This window comes from Chiloscyllium plagiosum, unplaced genomic scaffold (assembly GCF_037043375.1).
Source record: "Chiloscyllium plagiosum isolate Xiang-an unplaced genomic scaffold, Cpla_swu_hap1 HiC_scaffold_8, whole genome shotgun sequence".
Lineage (NCBI taxonomy): Eukaryota > Metazoa > Chordata > Chondrichthyes > Orectolobiformes > Hemiscylliidae > Chiloscyllium > Chiloscyllium plagiosum.
In genome coordinates this window covers 86,359,434-86,374,249 of record NW_028270146.1, presented here as the reverse complement: position 1 = coordinate 86,374,249, position 14,816 = coordinate 86,359,434, and the positions used below count along the sequence as shown (strand labels likewise).

Sequence of the window (14,816 nt, the reverse complement as noted above, 5' to 3'; positions counted from 1 at the left end):
CTATTTTCTAAAAGCTGTTCCTTTCCTCAAGGACACCGTGTCCCTGATTATTTTCATAGGCGTCGTAAAACACTTTGGGCTCCGAATCGGCTGGATTAGTACAGAGATGAAAAGGTTATTGGGAGGCCTCTTTGTTTATACGTAAACAGATCAGAGTTTAGGCCACAATTGAAAGGGTTCGGAAAAGATTTACAAGGATGTTGCCAGGGTTGGAGGATTTGAGCTATAGGGAGAGACTTAACAGAACGCCTCATCTTCCGCCTCGGAACACTTCAACCCCAGGGCATCAATGTGGACTTCAACAGCTTCCTCATTTCCCCTTCCCCCACCTCATCCTAGTTTCAAACTTCCAGCTCCGCACTGTCCCCTTGACTTGTCCGGACTTGTCCGACCTGCCTAGCTCCTTTTCCACTTATCCACTCCACCCTCTCCTCCCTGACCTATCACCTTCATCTCCTCCTCCACTCTCCCATTGTACTCTATGCTACTCTCTCCCCACCCCACCCTCTCCTAGCTTATCTCTCCACGCTTCAGGCTCTCTGCCTTTATTCCTGATGAAGGGCTTTTGCCCGAAACGTCGATTTCACTGCTCGTTGGATGCTGCCTGAATTGATGTGCTCTTCCAGCACCACTGATCCAGAATCTGGTTTCCAGCATCTGCAGTTATTGTTTTTACTTCGGAGAGACTTAACAGGCTGGGGCTGTTTTCCCTGGAGCGTCAGAGGCTGAGGGGTGACCTTATAGAGGTTTACAAAATTAGGAGAGACAGGGATAGGGTAAATTGGCAAAATCTTTTCCCTGGGGTCAGCGAGTCCAGAACTAGAGGGCATAGTTTTAGGGTGAGAGGGGAAAGATATAAAAGAGACCTAAGGGGCAACTTTTTCACGCAGAGAGTGGTACGTGTATGGAATGAGCTGCCAGAGGAAGTGGTGGAAGCTGGTACAATTGCAACATTTAAAAAGCATTTGGATGGGTATATGAATAGGAAGGGTTTGAAGGGATATGGGCCAGGTGCTAGCAGGTGGGACTAGATTGGATTGGGATATCTGGTCGGCATGGACGGGTTGGACCGAAGGGTCTGTTTCGTGCTGTACATCTCTATGACTCTGACACAGTGTTCATGCTTTAGCAGTAACCTGGATAATGAAAGGGGCGTGGTCAGTCCTAAGAGCTGAAGTCTTGGTTGAGTCAGTGCAGCAGTGGAACTGTGTGGAAACAGGCTGCTAGACTCTCTCTCCTTCAGCCCTTCTAACGTCAACCTGTAAGTCTCTGTTTCATTTTTACTGTGTTTAAGGGGTTAGTTTACTGGGGACTGTTGCTTGTATTTTTCAGAACAGCATAATTAAGTCTAGTTTGGATAGACTGAGTTCTGTGAGTATTCCATATTCTGTTCTTTGTGTTTCATTCTGTAATTTTGTGAATATATTTTTTTATCTCTTTAAAAATCTGGTAGTCAAGCTAGCTAACTTACTCCAGATAATTGTTACTGTACACTTACCAAAACAAATTGCAAAGTTATGGTCTGGGCTGCCTGTTTAAGAATGTTTTGAGTGGCCTGGCCTAGTCCAAACAAGTTTTATTCTCCTCCTGTGTTGGACTTTATTAAAAGCTTTCTGAAAATCTATGTTCACTATTCCACTGTGTGAGTAACCTCAAAAAAAGTTTCATCGAGCATCATTTCCCTGTTGCTTCTGTCCTACCAGATAACTAATTTGTAAATATCCAGTAAGAATATCGCTTATAATAAATTCAAATATTTTCTTGACTTCTGACTTTGGGCTAACAGGTCTGTAGTTTCTCGTTTACTCTCCTCTTCCTTTCTAAACAATGGGTTAAAATTTCCAATCTTCAGACACCACTGCAGAATTCACATCCATTATCTCCATAGCCATCACTTACAATATGTCATCGGGTGCTGGGGATTTGGCAATGTTCAGTCCCAATAATTTCTCCAACACTTTTCTTACTATTACTAGTTTCTTTCAGTGCCACACTTTCAGTGCCACACTTGATATTGAATATTTCATGGTGACTCCTGTGTCTTGCTCTGTGAGGACAGACACAAGGAACTGATTTGATCTCTCTGCCATTTCGCGATGTCCTGTTAAAGAATCTTCTGTCTCAGCCTGTAACAGATCCACATTTGCCTTTGCTTGTCTTTTCCTTTCGGCGTTCTCTTTACATTCCATTTTTTGTAATAGCTGCTATTTTAATTTTCTATTTTCTCTCTCCCTCTCAGCATTAGTTTCTTTGTCCTCCTTTCTAAACAAATTCTAGAAATTCTAAAACTATTGCAATCAAATGCCCACCCTCCTGCATTTTTAGGCAAATTCATAAGCCTTTTCCATTGATCAAATGCAATATTTGACTTCCCTGGTCAGTCCTTACTTTTTCTTTTGTTAGGTGTTTTTACCTTTAAGGAACATGGGTCAGGACATACCCAGGGCAGTGATGGCAGTATCTGGCATATTACCTGTAAGGTATTACTCCATGATTGTGATTATGTCAGGCAGTTGTTTGACTAGTCTGAGAGACAGCTCTCCCAATTTTGGCACAAGCCCCCAGATGTTAGTGAAGAAGGTTGACAGGGCTGGGTTTGCCATTTCCAGTGATGAGACTGATCCTGGATGGTCTATTGGTTTCTGGAATCTCAAGAACACTGAAAGATTGAAACATCCACTATCTCTACAACTTATGAAACTCTACTGTTCAGACCATCATGTCCTGGAACCACTTAATCCCACAAATTTCTCCAGGACTGATTTCCTTAAAAACCTTAATCTCAGTTGACTTTTGATTGTCCACAATATCTGGAATGTTGCAATGTATTAGTTTGGACCTCTAAAGTACTAAGCCAGTACTAAGTTACTTCGGATGTAGGTTTGCTCGCTGAGCTGAAAGGTTCACTTCCTCCCTGGTCCTACTTTGTAGTCTGATTTTGAGGAAGGGATGAGACAAATTGAAAATTCTTCACAGGCCATCAAGCTTATTTCTTCAAAATTGAACCATTTTGGGTTTTTTTTAAGTCTGTTTAACTCTGTAGGAAAGGAGCACATGGATAAACAAGTAATCAAAACACCAAACAACTTCCTCATTCTATAGTTTTATTAGTAAATCAGAAATGCACTGTGTTGGAAAACATTATGCATTTTAATTGTAATGGAAAGGAAAAGCCATAAGATTGAATATTTTTTTGTAAGCTTTGACATCTACAAGACATTGCTTCCATTAGCCATTGGAGAAGAGCTCTCTTCCATTCTAACAGTCTTTTTCACTAGTCGTACTTTGTTCCTCAGGTTGTGACTAAAGTTAGCAACAAAGGATCTGTCAATGAAAAGCCTGTTGATTACAGAAACCACACATACATTGTATGTGATTAAGGACAAGGGCAGCACTAAATGCCACAGACGCAGTGATGCAACCAACTGTACACCAGAACTGTACAATTAAATATCTCCTCAAGTTTTGTTCTGTCCAAACCACTAAGGTTCAACTTTTTTCAAACAAAAAAAATCAGTAGCTGTTTAGAAACTTGCATCGTTCTTCTATAATCAATCTATAATGGTATACAATCTATAATGGTATACAATTTTTTTTTTAAAAGTGCAAACTTTTGGCGACACTTCTTGCATTCAGGATATTGCCATTTCATCGTGCCCACTTATAGAAGCACTGGTTTTATTCACTGTCTCCCCTCAAGGCTCCACTTATCCTTCACACTAAACGTCCTACTACAAACAAAGAGAAATGAGAATGCATTAGTGTTCAGTTCGGCCAAGACTAACTTCTCAGATTGTTAATGTCGTTCACCTTCAACTTAACTGTGAAAAGAGCAATTACTAAGTAACTGGACAATTTTCAGTGTATCTAGAACTCGCAGAAACAAACTAATACCTTTACACTTAATGTATGACATGCCAGTCAAAGACCTCATCATCTGTAAAATTTGGCATGAAATAGAGACTTATACTTATATAGTACTTTTCACAGTCTCTAGATGGTTCAAATCACTTCACAGCCAATCAAATGCTTTTTAAAGTGTAGCTACTGCTAACATAGTAACTCATTTGCACTCAACAAACTCCCAGAAACAGCAATGCGGTGTTGCCCCAATGATCTGTTTGTTTGTGACACAGATTGAGGCATAAATATTGACCTGACCATTGGGATTAACTTCCCTACATACGACACTCAACTCAAAAGAGTGTGAATGGAACTTTAACATCGACCTAAGAGGAATCAGTTATGACATCTGCTCTGAGAAAGGGCTCCTCTGAGACAGCAGCCAAGTGTCAGCCTTGATCTTTGTGCTCAAACCCAGGAGTAGGACTTGAACTCAAAACCTCGTGATACAGAGGCGAGCATGCTACCCACTGAGCCACAGCCCAAAATGGAAAAAAGGGAGGGAAACCTTAACCCAAGAAGGAACCATTTACTTTGTAGTGAGGACATTCTGGCTTATGTAAAATAGGAACTAAAGCTTTAACCTAATGTAATATACTTGATCTTTTCACTTGCATTACAGTAGCTCTATCTTTTGATTACATGGTTCAACTTCCATTACAGATTTAAGACCAATGGGAAGTCTTAACATTGAACCTAACAGCCGTGCTTACAACAGTTGAAAAGGTGTTAAATGTTAATAGTGTCATACAGCATAGAAATCGACCCTTTAGTACAACTAGTCTATGTCAAAGTTTCCCAAACTAAACTAGTCTCACTTGCCAGCGTCTGGCCGATATCCCTCTGAACCTTTCCTATTCATGTATTTGTTCAAATGTCTTTTAAATGTTGTAATTGTACCTGCATCTACAGCTTCTTCAAGCAGTTTATTCCAAAAATGAACATCCCTTGGTGTGAAAAGTTTGCCCATCGGGTCCCTTTTAAATTGTTCTCCTCTCAACTTAAAAATAAGTTCCCTAGTTTTGACCGTCCCCTGAAATAGAAGGTCATTGCAGGGTGACAGCCAAAAAAGAAATGAATTAATCTTCCTGATATCTTGCATCTCCCAAGATCAACGACATATGCAACTTTACATGAAATGAGTGCAGACTGGTTAGAATACTCTTAAGAATTTGTAGACAAGAACAGGTAAGACCATAAGGGATAGGAGAGGAACTAGGCCATTCAGTCCATCAAATCTGCAAGCCATTCAATGAGATCATGGCTTATATGACAATCTTCAGCTCCACGTTCCTGCCTTTCCCTGTAAACCTTGATTTCCTCGGTTGATCACAGCCTTGAATACACTTAACGACCCAATCTCGCTAGCTGTCTGCTGTAAAGAATACCACAACCCTCTGATGGAAGAAATTCCTCATCTCTGGCTTAAATGGGTGACTCCTTACTCTGAGATTTTACCTCTGGTTCTAGACTCTTCCCACAAGGGGGAACAGCCTGTCTGCATCTGCCCTGTAAAGTCTCCTAAGAATCCTGGATTTTTCAGTGAGTCTCCTCTCAGCCTTCTAAACTCCAATGTGTACAGGGGCAACTTCATTCCATAATAAACAGTCTCCCCATGCCTGCTATCAACTGAGTGAGCTGTCTCTGCACTACGTCCAATACCAGCCCATCTTTCCTTAGGTAAGGGGCCAGAAACTGTTCACAGTATTCAAGCTGCAGTCTGGCAGGTGCCTTGTCTAGTTTTAGAAAAACCACTCTACACTTACACTCCAACCCCTTTGAAATAAAAGTCAATCACTGATCTCATCCAGGAAGTTCCTTGAATGAAGCCATCACCCGCATATATTTTGCTTAAAACAATGTTTGGAAATAGGGGTAGCAGCACACCCTCTGAGCAGCCCGAATGGCCACTTGTTGGTCGCTGAAAAACTGGTAGCACAGCTGGCATTGGGCAGGAGCATATTTTGACAGATCGGATTGGATCCAGATGGTTTGGCAGAGGTGAACCTCTGAGAAATTTTGGGTAATGAGTAAATTGTACCCTGTAGAAGCATAGCAGGGAATCGTTTTCTAATCTATGCCATACTTTTCCTTTTAGACAATGGCAGCTGAGCGTAATAAAATAAATATGCAGTGAATAAAACATCTTGTCAGAAGCAATTATTTTCATGTTTCACTTCCCCAGACACCTGACTCTGGGGAAGTTGGAAAGCAGATAAAATGCCACCAGCCATTCTAATTTAACATTATCATCACTGTTCGATGGTACATAGCATACTGGTGTTTCTTTCTCACGTTTGTGAGATGGGAGAGAGTGGGTCCATTTGATAGTTGAGCTCAGCAGCGATGGTCAGGATTGAGATGTTCTGAACCACCTTTGGCTAGAATTGCTGCTGAGGTTTCCACCATCATTACAGCCAGTCTTCAGCCAATGAGGTTTACACAATGAGGTGCGATATCATGGAATGTAGCCCAGTACACTAGACGAACCCTCATGGCATTCCAGAGGCTCGGAATACTGCGGGGGATAACTCACCTCATAGCTCCCCAAAGCAGCAGTGTGTACTATCTGCAGGATGCACTGCAGAAATTCACCAAAGGTCCTCACGCTGCATCTTCTGAACCTACAACCACTTCCATCTCTAAGGATAAGAGCAGCAAGTTCTCCTCCAAGCCACTACCATCCTGACTTGGAAACATATCACCGTTCCTTCACTGTCGCTGGGTCAAGATCCTAGAATTCCCACCCTAAGGGCATTGTGAGTCAACCCACAGCAGGTGGACTGCAGCGGTTAAGGAAGGCAGCTCACCACCACCTTCTCAAGGGCAACTAGGAATGGGCAATAAAACGTTAGCCAACCAACAATGCCCACATTCCACCAGTGAATTAAAAAAAAGAATTAGCACTGAAGACTTGGGCACCAGAGCAAAGTGAGCCTCTCAGCCAGGCTGATCCTGTCCAGCAACAACACTGACATCTACTTTTCAATGTAGAAAATGGAGCAGAAAGCTCCTTTCCACATTAGGTTACCACGCCATCTGACTCCTCTCAATCCTCAACACAGTGATGAATGGTATCGCCAACAGTGCTATCAAGCTGTTCCAACTCCCCGATAACTTCATTGCCAATTCTCAGATTGGGTTCTACCAGGACCACTCAACTCCAGATGTCACCACAGCCTTGGTCCACACGTGGACAAAAGTGCCGAATTCGAGAAGTGAAGTGAAAGTGACTACTCTTGACATCAGGGGAGAATTTGACCAACTGTGACATTGGGAACCTTTGTAAGATTGACCCACAGGGACTCAGGGAAATTCTCTACTGGTTTGAGTCTGGTACAATGGAGGAATATTGTGGATATTGGAGACCAATGATCCCACATCCAGGTCATTGCTGCAGGAGTTCCTCAGGGTAGTGTCCTAGGCCCAATTATCTTCAGTAGCTTTATGAGTGACCTTGCTTCTACCATAATGTCAGAACTGCAGATGTTCACTGATGATTGAACAATATTGAGCATCATTTGTGACTCCACAGCTAATGAAGCAGCTTCTCCCTGCACAGATCAAGGCCTAGACAACATTTAGTTTTGACTAGAAATGTGGCAGGTCCAGCAGCATCAAAAGGGTTGGCTGGCTTCAAGACAGGGTTCTGATCTGAAACATCGACTCCCATTCTCCTCTGATGCTGCTTGACCTGCCGCGCTCCTATATAATGTTACACTACTGAGTTTGATATCTAAGGATAACCAAGCTGACTTAACCTCGATTTATCTTTGATTACCTTCCACTTAATTGAATGCAAGTATGAAATGATCTGAGTAATTTTGAATTCAACTCTACGGGAAGAAATCTGTCTTGAGCTGTACCACAAAAGAGATGATAACTCAATTGCTCAACAAAAAGTCCCAACTAATATGGAAGTTCCTTTGGGTGTGTGTAAAAACAGCTAATAAAGTACTGCCCAAGATAAAATTTCTGTTTTCATTTTCTGTCATAGTTCATTCTTAAACTGGCGCCTTTACTGACCTACTTGTTCATCTCGAGTTTTAATACTTTGCTCTTAATGAACCATATTCACACTCACTCTCCATAGCTGTGGATTTGTTGTGGCTAAATAAAACTCAAAAGATCTGGAGGGGGGCTTGAGATTGCAGTACAGTTGGATATTTTTATCTCCAATGTAACTAAAGTATCAGCATGACCACGGGTAGAGGAGGTTTTCCAAACTCCTTTGAGGCAAGTTAAGAGTCAACCACATGGCAATGGGTGTGGTATCATGTAGGCCAGACCAGGTAAGGATAGCAATTTCCTTCTCTAAAGGAAACCAGATTGGGTTTTTCCAACAACAGATTTGTGGCCATCATTAGACTCTTAATGCCAGATTTTTATCAAATTCAAATTCCACCGTCCACCATGGTGGGTTTCGGAACTGGGTCCCCAGCTCATTACCTGGGTCTGTGGTTTAACAGTCCAGTGATAATATCACTAGGCCATTACCTCCCCATATTCATGTGAGAATGGGTCCAGCAGGAGATGGGGCGGGGACACAATATGTAAAATGTCAACCTCATCGGTCCAATACATCATTTAGATTTTCTTCAATCATTCAGCTTATGATGGGTCTCAACACTTGACTAGCAATATATTCAGTGTTAAGCTAATAACATTCCTTCACAAAGATGCAGTGATTTCTGAAATAAAAGATAGAGCCGATTAGAGTACGCCCAGTGCTTAAATGAACTTCAGACAGAATTGACTATTAATTGAAATATTTACACTTCAAAAAGTCACTGAAATATTTAACCTTTAACTCTAGAATCTGATATCTTTAAACAAATGACATTTTTATTTTATTCATAAACCTTGGTGAGCATGTTTTCTTATCAAATTGATGGGTATCAATCATGGAAGTGGATCATACATGTATTGACACTCTGGCCTGGATATTCATTCCAGGGACAAGTCAGTAAGTTATTCAACATTGTTGATCCACTTCCTGCCTGGCACTGCCCACCTCACGCATGGTGGGGAGATGGAGACAGACTAGAGTCCAGGTCTCGGCCTCTGGAAATAACATGGAGACAGGAATGGAGGTGAGGCAATGGACCAGTCATATAAATGAGTGTCTGGCACCCAAACCATCACCCCTACTAACCTTCCAAAACCCCAACACCCTTCCCCACACCAATCTCCTTCTATAATTCCCATGTCTCCTTCAAAATTTCTCATCAATTGTGTAGGTGTACCTACAACAAGTGGACTGCAGCGGCTCAAGGAGGAGGTACATTGCCTTCCCAAATAGGGATGAACAATAAACACTGTGTGATTAAAAAAAACCCTAGCCTTTCATGATTACTCACTAGTGACAGACTCATTAGTCCAATGGTAACACTTGAAAGTTTTCAAGATGCTCATAAAACTGTCAAAATAAATAATCATCCATCCAAACCCTCTTCAAAAAATTTAATGTCATTCAGAGCTCATAAAACAGTCACACAAATCAAAGCTCACAGTCAGTGGTTTATAATAGAGAAAATCTATCAGTGAGCCCTGATAAAAAGAGTTCATGTCTTGATCAAGATGCTATTTATTACCTGATAGTAATTAGGTACAAGCTACATGAGTGAGTTAGATATGTTCATTATTCACTCAATCACAGGATGTGGTGATTGCAGACTAAGCCAGCATTTATTGCCTATCCCTAACTATCGTAGAGAGGGGGACGGTGAGCTGCCTTCTTGAACTGCTGAAGTCCATGTGGTGAGGTATATCCACAGTACTGTTAAGAACAGAGTTTCAGCTCTCAAGTGAACCTTTCACTGCATCTCATAGATGGTACACACTGCTGCCACTATGGCGGTGAAGGAACTGAGTTTGGAAGGGGTTGGATAAGGTATTTGAATCCAGAATGTTGCTGTGTCGTGGATGGTGTCAAACCTCTTGAGTGTTGATGGAGCAGCGCTCATCCAGTTAAATGGAGAACATTCCATCACACTCTGGCTGCGAACCTTGTAGATGGTGAACACGCTTTGAGAGACATACAGCAAGTTACCTGTCACTCTATTCCCAGCCCCTGACTGACTCTTGTAGCCCACAATCTCAATGTGACAAGTCTATTTTTGGTCAATGGTAATGCCCAGTATGTTGACAATGGAAGAATTCAGCAAAAGTAATGCCATTAAATGCCATGGAAGGGGATAATGGATGCATTCTTCCTTTTTGGAAATTGCATTGTATGGCACTTGCTATGAAGACTATGGCATAGGTCTTCAATTGACAAAATCCTATGAGTCCTGATGAAGGACTTTTGCCCGATACATTGGTTTTCCTGCTCCTCGGATGCTGCCTGACCGGCTGTGCTTTTCCAGCACCACTATAATGTAGACTCTGATTTCCAGCACCTGCAGTCCTCACCTTTGCCAAAGATCCTACCATGTTTTACTTTTCCTAACCAAAGTTCTTATGGCGTCATTAGATTGTGTGGGGATTAACGTAGCCTCCACTATTAAGTCTTTCAGAACCATTATCTTATCTAATAATGCTCAGGTTGAGAATTGCTGCTGCTTCATTTTAACCCAGACAACAAACGTTGACAGAGAAAGGTGTCTCGGTGATAGCACAACTAGGTTTCTTTTAGAGCTGAGCTGATCATAAGGGAGGTCCCTTGGAAATAGCGATTAAAACTTGAGCAAAATCATGCTGTTGGGCTCAACCAAACTGGCAACGATTTCTTGGAGAAACCTTTAACAGTTATTTAAAAGCAGAAAGTGGGACAAGTACAGTTGTTTTTCTTCTGTCAAGAATTGACATGTTAATGTCAGGTTAACAGGTTTGTAGGGAAGGTTGGATCACAGTTCCACATGACATGAAATTGACAGGCAATGAATTAAATAGTTGGAGGTCAATTTACAGGTCAGAAAAGCATTGCACACGGCTGCCCTTGCCCTGGGGACAAGAAAAATAATAATAACAAATACATTTTGGAAGTCAGAAGCTCTTCGTTTCTGAAGTTCAATTGCTTTTCTTCCCTTTTCTTCCCTTTCTCCGACTTTCAAAATATATTTTCTGCACGTTTTAGGTTTAGACTGCTCGGAAGTGTTTGGGTCTTGCGCAAAAGCAGTGAATTTTCTGCATCGGATTAAGTACCCCTGTCTGTTTTCCTCCTTCATAAGCCATGGAGCATAACTCCATAATTGTGTGAGAGCAGTGATTCATTGTGCAAAAGACAATTGGAATATTGTCCTTCATTGCTAGAGGGGTGGTGTTTAAAAGCAGGGGGGTTATGCTGCAGGCATATAGGGTGCTGGTGAGGCCACACTAGGGGTACCATGTACAGTTTTAGTCTCCTTATTTGAGAAAGGATGTACTGGCACTGGAGGAGGTTTTCTTGGTTGATTCCAGAGTTAAGACGGTTGGTTCATGAGGAGAGATTGAGTAGACCCAGGACCATATTCATTGGAATTTAGAAGAATGATGGGGGATCTTATAGAAATATACAAAATTATGAATGGAGTAGATAAGACAGAAGCAGGGAGGTTGTTTCCACTGGTAGGTGAAACTAGAAACCCAAAATAACAGGGATCAGATTTAGGATTGAGTTTAGGAGCAACTTCTTCACCCTAAAGGGTTGTGAATCTGTGGAATTCCATGCTGAGTGAGGCAGTTAAGACTACCTCATTGAATGCTTTTAGGGCAAGGATAGATAACATTTTGAACAGTAAATGAATTAAAGGTTTATGATGAGCAGGCATGTAAGTGGAACTGAGTCCATGAAAAGAATGGCAGAGCAGGCTCGATGGGACAGATGGTCTACTCCTGCTCCTAGTTCTTACGCTCTCATAATCGTTCTTTGCAGGAGCAATTGAAAGTTGATCCCACAGACTGGACTCAATTTGCATTGCCTGTATTTACTTTGTTACCGCAATTATTTTCTTCCTTTATACTTTTTTGGGATGTGGACATCACCGTCCCTAAGTGCCCTTGAACTCACTGGCTCGTTAGGCCCTTTGGGATGGGGGTTAAGAGTCAACTGCATTGTTGCAAGCTTGGAGTCAACTGTAGGCCAGATAGTTTAAGGACAGCAGATTTCTTTCCCTAAAGGTTATTCACATACCTGATGGTTTTCAACAACAATTGGGGATAATTGTAACTTTTGGGCAAACTTCCAGATTTATGAAGTGACTTTAAGTTCTGCCATTTAGAGTGGGGGGATTTGAACTCTTTCCCCTAGAACATTAAGTTGTGCCTCTGGATTAGTAGTTCAGTGATATTACACAGTAATGCTCCCGCAATAAAGTTAATCACATTCCACTCGAACTAAACCACTCACTTTGGCAAATTATTTGATGAACCAACAACTTTAATTTAACATCCCTGCTTGCTCTCTGTAATGTTTTGTTAAATTGATGCCACATCTTTTACTCCCTGAACATTAAATGACTTAACTGAATCTCATAACTTTCACTGATCCTTTTGTCATTTTGATGGCTTACTACAGCTTTAATTCATTTGTTAGAATGGAATGCCAAAACAGTATGCAATACTCTGCAGTCTCATGTAAAAATGAGTCTGCTGTAAAAATGTACCTTTAACTCTTTGGCCTATGCTTCTAGTTATAAACTTGAAATGCCATATCCTACAAGGCTAAGAATCATGAGCTAGAAAGTGAGCAGAGGCTGAATGGCCTCTTCCCACACTGTAAATTTTTATGCTAAAATCCAGAGATGTTAATGCTGTTTATTTTGTGGCTTTATCAACAAGAATGCTCCGGGGTCTTACTTGGAAATGGGTGCAGGAATCATGTTGCACAATTAAAACACACACACACACACCTTAAAATAAAGGCATTATTCCAACTTTCCACTACTCGCTTACTTAAATTACCAGTGCAACACCAGCTAGTGATAACTATACTACACACAGGAGATGGTGCAAATGATGTGTGCAAGAGCAATTAATTGAGTTTTGTGTGCCTTACCCCATGACTCACTCCTTCAAGCTTTTCCCTGCTTGGTTAATGCTCTCTGTATTCATGTATGTCAGAGTCACCAGCCATTCCATCAGCTGGTATCTCTTAAAGGCCATCCTTTGACTTGTTGTGCCTGCTGGAATGAACACATAACTGTGGCTGGAGCACTATAGCTTTCTTCACATTCTTGCTGGACTGAGGGAGTGGAATCTCTTTTGACTAGAAATGGACGAGCTATGTAAACAGAGTGGCTACAGGAGCAGGTCAGAGGCTAAGGCTACTGCAGCAGGTAACTCACCTCCTCTCTCTCCCCAAAGCCTGTCCACCATCTACAAGTCAGGAGTGTGGTGGAATACTCCCCACTGGCTGGATAGGCATAGTTCCAACAAAGTTCAAGAGGTTTGACACCATCCAGGACAAAGCAGTCCACTTAACTGTCACCACATCCACAAATATCTATTCCATCCACCACCATTGCTCAGTTGCAGCAGTGTCTACTATCTACAAGATGCAATGCAGAAATTCATCAACGCTGCTTAGGCAGCATCTTCCAAAATCATGAAGGACAAGGGCAGCAGATACACGGGAACACCACTGCCTATAAGTTACCCCCAAATCACTCACTGTCCTGATAGTGTCGTTGAGTTAAAATTATGGCAACTCCTTCCCTAACAGCATTGTGGGTCTAACTACAGCGTGCAGACTTGAAGACTGTAGTGGTTCAAGATGGCAACTCACCACCACATTCACAAGGGCAACTAGGAATGGGCAATAAATAGTGGTCCAGCCAGCAATGCCCATATCCCACAATCAAAAATAACAATGGCAAATGGTGCTTTACGTAGATGGAACTTGAAACACAAAACACACAGAGTGGATGATCATCAGCAAGTGTGAAAAAGCATTTGCCTGTGACTGCATGGTGATGATTGGCAGGACACATGAGTGTTGAAGAGTTGAAAGTTTCAATAGTTGAAACCACCCTTCTGTAACATATCCATAGGACGGAGTTTGCAACACCTTGCCCAGGGTTGGGTGCTCTTCCTCTCAGAGAACACTAATACATTGTCCTGAGAAAGGGTCATCAGACCCGAAACGTTAACTTTGATTTCTCTTCACAGATGCTGCCAGACCTGCTGCGCTTTTCCAGCAACACATTTTCAGCTCTGATCTCCAGCATCTGCAGCCCTCACTTTCTCTCAATGTACATTAGACACAACCCAAGTTTAAAAAAAATCTATAGTCCAGAATAACAGAGCTGAGTGTATTGGATGATATAACTGGGCAGGGAATAATGATCCCAACTATTACTACTGCAATCTGCTCCATCGCCACTCTCTGAACCCTGACTTTTCAATCACCACATCCGACTCGTTAGAACTTTTGCCCGAAAGCACTGTTCTTCATCACCCTACTCCCTGCATTGACAAGGCTTCGAAACACATCACTTGTTGATCCTGTTTATTATTCTCTCGTCTTTGCAGATTGCCTTCACCTCTGGCTCACTGGTCCCCACCCAGTGGAGTGATGTTCAGTTGTTCTCTGTCATTCACACAAGTCTCCTGCAAAATCAGCTATAATATGGGCGGCACGGTGGCACAGTGGTTAGCACTGCTGCCTCACAGCGCCAGAGACCCGGGTTCAATTCCCGCCTCAGGCGACTAACTGTGTGGAGTTTGCACGTTCTCCCTGTGTCTGCGTGGGTTTCCTCCGGGTGCTCCGGTTTCCTCCCACAGTCCAAAGATGTGCAGGTCAGGTGAATTGGCCATGCTAAATTGCCCGTAATGTTAGGTAAGGGGTAAACGTAAGGGTATGGGTGGGTTGCGCTTCGGCGGGGCGGTGTGGACTTGTTGGTCTGTTTCCACACTGTAAGTAATCTAATCTAAAAAAAAGACCATGATAAGACACAGGAGCAGAAATTAGGCCATTCAGCCCATTGATTCTG

The 14,816-nt window shown here is 42.1% G+C and overlaps 1 protein-coding gene across 4 annotated transcripts in view; it reads right to left on the bottom strand.

Moving 5' to 3' along the window:
- Nucleotides 1-3,091: 3,091 nt before the first annotated feature.
- smoc1 (SPARC related modular calcium binding 1) overlaps nt 3,092-14,816 on the bottom strand; it is a 246,871-nt gene continuing 235,146 nt past the window's right edge. For 3 of the 4 annotated variants that reach the window (XM_087990075.1, XM_087990077.1, XM_087990078.1), the window contains one exon: nt 3,092-3,731. In XM_087990075.1, coding sequence (XP_087846201.1) covers nt 3,715-3,731 — 17 coding nt within the window. In that variant the 3' untranslated portion in view covers nt 3,092-3,714. The remainder of the gene's footprint in view (nt 3,732-14,816) is intronic. The other variant, XM_087990076.1, reaches the window with a different exon arrangement.